The sequence below is a fragment of the Arctopsyche grandis genome, chromosome 3, assembly GCF_051622035.1.
Source record: "Arctopsyche grandis isolate Sample6627 chromosome 3, ASM5162203v2, whole genome shotgun sequence".
NCBI classification, from domain to species: domain Eukaryota; kingdom Metazoa; phylum Arthropoda; class Insecta; order Trichoptera; family Hydropsychidae; genus Arctopsyche; species Arctopsyche grandis.
In genome coordinates, this window is record NC_135357.1 from 34464784 (window position 1) to 34474431 (window position 9648).

General features: G+C 36.6%; 1 protein-coding gene across 1 annotated transcript; it reads left to right on the plus strand.

The window, feature by feature from the left end:
- Positions 1-3156: 3156 nt before the first annotated feature.
- Positions 3157-8171, plus strand: LOC143923239 (G patch domain-containing protein 1 homolog). The gene is made up of 10 exons (XM_077446819.1): positions 3157-3350; positions 3463-3656; positions 3733-3868; positions 3945-4114; positions 4949-5209; positions 5289-5456; positions 5586-5745; positions 5823-6252; positions 6327-6530; positions 6613-8171. Exons 1-10 carry the CDS (start codon positions 3287-3289, stop codon positions 7541-7543), a joined length of 2718 nt encoding a protein of 905 aa, XP_077302945.1. The 5' UTR covers positions 3157-3286; the 3' UTR covers positions 7544-8171.
- Positions 8172-9648: the final 1477 nt, after the last annotated feature.

A 9648-nucleotide genomic window follows, 5' to 3' on the forward strand; every position in this document is an offset into this window, starting at 1 on the left:
CATTCAAAAACACACAATAAACAACATGGGATACATTTTTATAAGTAAATTGGTCCTATTGTATTCCGTGAGATGTAGCGTATTTATAGAGACGTACCGCGTAAAATTGACAACAATTATTTATTCGTAAGGGCCCCTCTATTCTTATTACATCTCTCTGGTCTAAACCCAGAACTCTAGACAGCAGACCTTCTTCTGTTTGTGAGGGCTCATAATGACATATTTGTGTATAACGTCCACGATTTGCATTTATGATTCAAGGATAATTATCTTTTCGGCATAGCTTTGAGTATGTATGTGGGGGTTCCCTGCGAAACATCAATTATCGTTAAATGAACTCCGTTTCTATACTTGTCTTGTCAGCTTGGTACTAAAAGTATATGAAAAATGTGTAATTAATTGAAATGAATAAAATAGATATATAAAAATGTAGCTGTATTAACATAAATTGTAGGAATATAGCACAAATTGTGCTATCCTGAATCATAATCAGTGATCTCATCTATTTCATTACAATACGTAAGTCGTACGATGGCATCATCGCGCTCCTGAACAAACATGCAGAGCTAACCTCGCCTGAAATTATTTTCTCCACTCAAGGGCAACGACCCAGTTTAACTCGCTTTATAATAACGATCACGAGCCCGTAGAAGCTTCCAGAAGGATGGTTTCATCACTCAATGTCACACATAGCAACCTTGAGGCACAGTTGCACACTGACCTGATCTCTATGCCCGTGGAAACTTCCAGAAGTATAATCTCACCCGGAGACAAAGGATAACCTCGAGCTCCCGAAAACAGGATGACAATATGACATCACTGAACCAGTATATAATCCAGAGCAGCAGACTCAGATGCCAGTTCAGCCCGCCCTACTGCTGAATTGGGCAGTTAGTCCACTTCCCCAGGAATATACTATACTTGTAATCAGTGCCGGTTTTAAGGGGGGCTGAGTCGGGCGGCGCCCGAGGGCGCCAAATAAGTTAGGGCGCCGCTCAATGCGTCAAAGGCGCTTTAAATTTTAAAATTAGAGCGCCAAAAGCCATATAATATTTTAGATTAGAGTGCCAAAGGCGAAATTTTTTTCTAATGTTTAGAAAAAACTGCCCGAGGGCGCCATTGATAATAAACGATCCTCTTAAAAATTCAACCGAGTTTAGATAGGCCGGGACACTGATTAACACACCTTCCAGCGTTCTAAAAGAATATTAATATTATTCAAAATTGATTACAAACTACATATATTATATTATAGAAACGGAGAGTTGATTATAATTGGTGAAACCAGGCCCATCGATATGTAGATACACTTTTTCGTGCGTATTTAATAGCAAAGATCATTGATTAAAAAAATTCTACTTGTATATTGATAAAAAAAAATGGATACTTCCATGAATGGCACCATTTTTAACACGATTTTACCAGAAGAAAAATAGAAATAATTAAAGGTAAAATAATAGTGCTTTATACATTTTTTTCGTTACATTTTTATTTTTATTTACACCTAAAAAAAATACAACATCAATTTAATATTATATGTATCAAATAATACGCCATTACAACCAGATCGTACGTCTTCTGGAAAATGTGTACGTTTTCAAAGCCATTTTCCCATTTCTGCATTCGGTGCATAATTCCTTGAACCACGCATATAGCATGATTTATCGATAAGTTTCTGTAAGATCAGTTGAAATCAGTTGTCGCAATTGTGCGACTAATTTCGGTCGCAAGCTTAGCAATCTTCGTAACTGGTGATTCATGTGAAAATCTCCAATTCTTCATCTAATGCGAGTAAAGCTGCAAAATGATAATTAGTTCTGATCTAGTGGAGTATTAGTCACAATAGCAATGGGCTAGAAATATTTGTAACCATTTGAAGGCAACGATGTGTCCAAATGCGACGCACCAGTGGATTAAAGTGTTATAACGCCCAAATTGCACAAATCAATAACCGTACGGTAAGATGTGGTCAAAATTAAACTCAAGTTTATGGCCATAGACGAGCGACTTGGGAACCTTTTATACCCCTCGTAATACTCCTGGTAGCTATTAACTGACAATTGGGATTCTCGGAAAAGTCCACAAAATGAGTTCCGCACCCTCGATAGATCCACAATTTCAAATGCGCTCATGAAAAATTAACGCAATAGAAGTCCACAAAAAGGGGACAGCACATTCAGATGATTGCACACAAATACGTTTGCACATTTTGGCTTCTTACGTTTGCCAGATTTTGACAAAGAATTTATGACCAGACAACCAGAACCCGAAAGCCATCTAGCTGAATTGCGAAAATTGTGAATTCATCGTCGAACTCACAGATACAATCGCCCACGCCGATATTGTCGCCAAGACTGTCCCTTTTTTGTGGATTTCTATTGCATGAGTTTTTTTGGGTGTATTTGAAAGGGCTCGTATTTAAGCGATTTTATACATTTTGATCAGTATTATATTTAACGAATTTTCAATATGTATTTATGAATAAGCATCATTTAATCAGTATTGTTGCGTGTACGTGAAGAGGGGGCTTCCAGAATCGGAGAGAAAGACTCAGAAGGGTTGTAGAAGTCGTTTATTGGTCTGCTCTCGTCGGCGCTCCAGGTCGGAATGGTTTCCAGGCTGAGAGCGCCTCATATTTATACCCGTTGGGCGCAACACACATACATACACATGTAATAACTATTGGTCAATGAGTTGGGGCGATCCCATTGGCCGTTACATACGGCTTATTCATTCGGCGAGGACATTTTGACGCGAACGAGAGATCGGGTGATTAGCGCTCGCAAGCCATCGGTCTACGAGCGCCACCCACCTAATCTCTACTTTACAGTATTATGACTAAAAGAAATACTGATCAAAATATATTCATACATCTGAAAGTATAAATCTGTCGAAGGTGCGGATCACATTTTGTAGATTTTTTTGGTCACCGACAATTGGTTGATATATTATTTTAACAAGCTCATTTATTGGGATTATTCCGCAAAAAGATCTCGCGCATGTCACTAAAATCTCTGGCACCCAAAAACTCCATGAATCTACGCGAAATATTGTACTAACGAGAACTGGAGTGCCAGATATTCTGTATTCGCGATTTTTGGGGCAACGACTGTCGTTCGTGCGATCGTAATTTGCGCAATAATCCGTTTTCCATTTATTGTGTATAGGATAGCAATGGCCACTAACATAGTTTCTTTTACCAATATTTTGACGTTTCTAATATGTCAGATTTTATACTGTCCTTGAATTTGTTTTTTTGAGGTGTTGTTATTTATTATGATGAACAATGAGTGATGCTGAAGATGATGACTTCTGCCGCTACGGAACTCCTCTGGATCCTTACGAAGATGGTCAGTCAGTGTACAAAATACTTACTAAAAAATATAACCTCTAAATGTGTGTAATTAGAAAAAAATCATAAAATAAAATATGGCAGATATTGAATGTCTAGAAAATTTTCAGACGACGTCCCCAAAAAGAAGTCGGCATATCAGGATATTACGGAGCAATATGCTTTGGATTCGCAAGGCAAACGTAGATTCCACGGAGCGTTCACCGGAGGATTCACAGCCGGCCACGGGAATACTGTGGCCGTACCCGAAGGATGGACGCCACAAACTTTCAAAAGCTCACGATCAGATCGAATGAAATTAACGGTATGTTGTATATATAATATAACTAGTATATAATATAAGAAATTAAATATAATCTGCTTTTGAATTCAATTGATAGCAAAAAGCTGAAGATTTTATGGACGATGAGGATCGTAACGAGTTTGGTATTGCTCCGAGACAAGTTCACACTACTAAAGAATTCAGCGGAGCGAAAAGAAAGAAGCAACAGTATTTTCAAGACGGTCCAATTCCAGGTTTTATATTACGACTATACATACATGTTTATATAAATTTTCAACGTTTATTCTAATCCATCTTTGCTATTGTTAGGAGAGCCAGTTTTGCATAGATTATTAGAACCCGTTCACGAGACCGTGGCTATTAAGATTCTCAAAAGCATGGGTTGGAGACCGGGACGTGGAATCGGAGAAAAAATTACACGCAGCGAGAAAAAGACAGCCCGTAAACTTTACACTTGTCATGTTCCTATCGAATTCAGAGTGAGTATTCAACATTGTCTCTCAAATTCAAACTATGCATTTGAATAACATTATAATTACCAGAAGAATAGACTTGTGTTTTGAACAGAGCGGTCACGGGTTCAAATCCCACTGGTTTCTGCTGGCCAGACCTTGGATTTGTGACTCTAGTTCGATCGTTTCCTACGAGAGTTTGTCTCTGTGGGTATTAAACCTTTGCCTGCGGCAATAGATATAGCGAACAAGCCCTGTACGCGGCGGCACCTTTTTCGTGAATTTGGCAATCGAGTTTTCGACCTTAAATACAGATTTTAATATTTACTCAAGTAACCAGATATGTTAATTAACACATAAAGTATTATTATAAACAATAAAATACATAATATATCTCGTAGTTTTGGCTTAATTGTCAAATAATCATTCTTCATACAATTGAGACGTATCGTTGCCATTGTTCAACAGACGTGACGTCACATAAACGAGGTTTCAGTATGGTTCCACAAAAAACTCATTTTGATTGGTATATATTCATTTTAAGCAAATTGAATAGATGGCATTCAACTCTCAGTAATATATTCAACCAATTTTGAACCTTAAAACAGTTGAAATAGGCGCATATAAGGCTCAAAATCCCGTGCAAAGTTCAGAAATTCTATGGAAGACAGCCGCGCTACAGACTTGTCGCCCAAAGCTTCCATAGAAGACGGCCGTGGGCAAACGGTTAAATGATATGTATAATACTTGTATCAAATGTACAATGTTTCTGGCCAGGAAGGCGAATTGGGGTTACCTGCTAGGCTTTCCTGGTATAGATTAAAAATATATAAAATACAATAAACGACCATCGTATTTCAGAATGCCGATGAAAGTAAAGACGACAATGTCGAGCTTCAAAACAATGAAGAATCGTCCGAGGATGAAGAGACTGTTTCAGAGATACTATTCGAACCTGACGACTTTGAGCCGTATTTAGCAAAGCCGAAAGTCGACTCTTTCGGTATAGGATATGTAGGTCTCAGTCGACATTCGATTCTAGGAGCGTACGTTAATCCGTTGGAGGTTGATGATACGCATGCTAAAAAAAGTCATTTGTTGACAAACGATAAGGGCAAAAAGGTATACTTTGAATGCAATGATATTATAGTATTATCTTAATGTATATTATACTATTAATTTTATATTGATTCGCTTTAAGGTATCGATTAGAGGACAAGCTTTCGGTGTCGGAGCTCTCGAAAATGAAGATGAAGATATATATGCTAGAGACGACATGTCCGGATATGACTTTTCACTCGACGTTTCCAATAAAGCCAAAGAAAAACCTGATAAAAAGAACAAAAACGTACCTTCCAGTAGTAAATCGGTAGGTTTATAAAATGTAGCCAATCTTTGGCGCTGTATTTATATTTGTGTTATGCATAATTTTAGATGCAGTTCAAATGATTCCAATTATGGTACAATTCATAGATTTGCTGATGATTTATTTCTTTAGATTTTAGAGGGCTTTGTTGCCTCAACTTCCTTGCAACCGCCGATGAAAGTTTTCCCGCCACCAGCTCTTCCTCACAATTACGTTCCGGGTAAAACTAGAAAATCAAGATTCAGCAGTATTGAAGATACTCATCCAGAACAGACTCCTGTGCGAGATCAAGGTATTTCATCAGAAACAAACCTATATAAATTTAATTAAAAATTACTCGGTATGTATTTGAATATGATTTTTTTTTAGGTTTAGGAAGACACGATTTGACGGCTAAGCAACGAGGATCAATCCTCGGCGAACAGACGTCTGAAAATCCACCGATCGCTAAAACGATTGAAAAGCCAATCGAAAAAACCACAGAAGAAAAGCTGGCCGCTATTGTCGGTAGAAACATCAATTTCATCAACGATTCCGACAAAGCCAAAGACTCCGATACCACCAGTCCCGTAAAGTTGCCAGAATCTGACGGACCTTTTAAACCGTTTGCGACAAATCCCACTAAGCAGTTACGATACGAAAAGTTCATCGCCATGAAGCAAGGATTGTCGAGCTCGTACATGGAAGATGAAAGAGCGTCTGACGATAAATTGCTCAATTGGGAAAGGGATAGAGAGTTGGCTGAGTTTGAACAAGCCTATAAGCTTTATAAGCCATTGACTGGAGCTATGAAGGATAGGTATGCGTAATGATATGTCAATTTGTGATATTAATGATGGGTTTGATTGTATTGAATTGTATTTATATTGATAGGTTTGTATCGGCGGTGCATCAGGAAGATATCTCGTCTCCGTTGATCGTTGCTAAAGACAAGGATTATTATATACACGCGTCGAGTGACAGACAGGAAGCAGCGAGGCTTGGAAAGTTCGGTTTGATGACGAGAGATACGGCAGCTTGGAGACCAGAATCACTGCTTTGTAAAAGATTTAACGTACCCGAGCCACAAAATGGAGGGTATACTTTTGCAATGCATATGTATTTACTGTATGTTATTACGATTTTACTGATTGCTAATATATTTTTCTTGTTGTTTTAGCTATGCAACACAAAGCGAAGAAAAGAAAAAAGTTTCATATTCATTGTTTGAATACTTGGAAGCTCCGGTCCATGATAAGAGAAGTTACTTGAGGGATCACAGTCAGTTAAAGTCGGTTAATAGCGCTAGTTCGGCAAAACCAGTAGAAGTGAATGTGCCTGAAGTGAAAAAATCTGTACCGACACTTGTTGTGGAAAATGATTCAGCGAAAAAGCAAAAGCGACTAACTGTCGCTGAACTTTTCATGCAAGAAAAGGAAAAAGAGCGAGAAAGTTTCAACGCTAGTAGTAAAGAGACGGGTCAACTTGCATTCCAGAAAGAATTGACAAAACCAAATACAACCGAGACCGATGAAGTCAAAGAAACAATAGACAGCTTCAATAAGATAGATCTGTACAAAGCGGTCTTCCTCAGCGACAGTGAATCAGAAGCTGAAGACGAGTCTGCGGAGACTTCCAAAGACAAAGATAAGTTGACATTGGCCGATTTAGCGGCGAGGAATGTCGAAAGAAATCCTTCCCCACCCAGGGGCATATTTGCAAATCTAAATTTGGATCGTATAAATTCGTGGCGTAAACCCGACCCAGACAAAGACGTGCAAACTGCTCCGGAAGTAACAATGATAGTGTCTATCTCTGTGGATAAAAGTCGTGGCGAAACAACGGCTATGGATGTTGATGGTGTGTACGGGCCTAAGTTGCCGGAGAAGCACTTGTTCACGTCGAAAAAGACGAACAATGGAAGCAAGTGTGATGCCGTTGAGATCAGCTCGTCGAGTGATAGCAGTGATGATTGGGTCGAGTCGAGCCACGACGCTAGTAAAAAATCTAAACGATCCAAATCTAAAAGTAGCAAAAAGAAGAAGAAGAAAGATACATCGATAAAGCATCACAAGCATAAGAGCAAGAAAAAGCACAAGAAGAAACACTAACAAAGAAAATTTAGATTGTACAATGTCTAATCTAATATGATAAAATAATTAAATAAACGTATTGAATGTACTTTCTTTGTTTTTACTCAACTTGTACTGACAACCTCGAGAATGAGCAAAATATTAGTATTTATTAAAAAAATGTATAAACTAGACTAGTGGTTAGCATATAATGATTTGAACAAAGTGCTCATGGGTTCAAACCCCACTGGTTTCTGCTGGCCAGACCTTGGATTTGTGACCCAGGTCAATCGTTTCCAGATCGAGTTTGCCATTTTATCTGATTTTCACTGAAACGGTTCCAACAAATTGGCAACCTTATCCATTTTCTAGCAAACCTCAAGTTTTCAGCAGTTTTGAATTTCGCTAAATTGTATAAAATGCAGCAAATTTACAAATCTGACCATTAATGTATCTGTGAATGTTGATTGATATGTATTTACTGAATTGATTAAAAATGCTACAAACTTACAAATTTAACCATATGTCTCTGTGGGTATTAATTGATATGTATCTACTATTTATTATAATACTTGTATCAAATGTACAATGTTTCTGGCCAGGAAAGGGTTACCTGTTGGGCCTTCCTGGTATAAATTCAAAATAAATAAACGGTTTATTACAGGCTACCTGTATTTTTAATATTGTAAAACGCAAAACATTAAATATCTCGAATTGAAGAATAGTGGACATCCGCCACTTTCAAATATAGCGGCTCATATGTTGAAATTTAGATACTTACAAAAAAATTCCGATATTATTTGATTTAATTGTTCACTTACATACAAAAGCAGCCTACCTTCTCATTATGATCACAATGCAACTATGTAGTTTGGATTTTCCGATTGTTAACATACATACATACATAATCGACGAAATTCTCCCTGTTTTCGTTGCACAGTATTACTTACGTGTGTGCGAGCAGGACACACGTAAGTATACACAGGACATATATAAGTAAGGACACAGTATCCTACTTGCGCAAATGTAAATTAAGTTGTGCGATAGAAACAGAAATTTCCACAGCACGCCACTGATGCATATGTATCTTATCTTACATACATATATACGTATAAAACTGAATCGGCTTCTGTAATTCGATTCTGATTGGCTGTCGTCAAATTCGTTTCTGATTGGCTAGATTGGTCAAAGACGTTTGTGATTGGTCGGTCGTTAAATAATATCATTTTTTTTCGATTCAAATAAATTTGAATAACAAAATAGATTATGATTTTTTTCATGGTTTTCATTTCATTTCCATTTACCGAGCGAAGCCTGGTAGCACCACTAGTTCAATATAAATGTTTTATTTGATAAATGTGGTTAACAAAAGTGACACATCGGAGAAACCATAGACAATTTTACACCACACATGAAATGGCGGAGCAAGGCTATTGTCTATGAATGCATTAGAGATGGAACAAAGGAGTTGATTTAGATTGGGATTCAAATAAAATCAACACCTTTCTTTTGTTTTGCTATAATTTATTGGGTGTTTTTGAAATAACAATTTTTTTGTGGTATATAAAATAGATGAAAGCTATGATAATTGGGTCTTTTCTTTTTTTTTTTCAATTATGTATACATATTTATGATAATTTATATGAATGTATTTTTAAAATAGCTCTTGATGCAGCTTTTGGCAAATTTAACAAACACAAGTTGGTGAGATCGCAATGCACACGACTTATTCGAATTTTTCAAAAAAAAAAAAAAAAACAAACCATACATATAATACAAGGTCCGACTGTCGTTATCAATAATAATAATACGTCTTTTTTTCATTCTCTATACAACATTATAATCTTCACTACAAACACTTAAGACTCTTAACATTTAATCACACTTTTTTCAACAGAGAAAAATATTGTGTATAGAAAAAATCCTGTAGAGAACAATCACAGTATTTTGGAACCGATCTGGTAAAAAGGCAATTTTCAAACATAACCGAATCTGTCCTGACAATAATTGAGAGCCATATAATATATACACATATATATATATATATATATATATATATATATATATATATATATATATATATATATATGTATATATATATATATATATATATATATATATATATATATATATATATATATTTA

Bases quoted from the DNA above. Each gene is read 5' to 3' on its own strand.
- LOC143923239 (XM_077446819.1), top strand. From the start codon at position 3,287: ATGAGTGATGCTGAAGATGATGACTTCTGCCGCTACGGAACTCCTCTG. The intron at 5,457-5,585 runs GTAGGTTTATAA...TTATTTCTTTAG, and splicing joins TACCTTCCAGTAGTAAATCG to ATTTTAGAGGGCTTTGTTGC. The intron at 6,253-6,326 runs GTATGCGTAATG...TTATATTGATAG, and splicing joins ACTGGAGCTATGAAGGATAG to GTTTGTATCGGCGGTGCATC.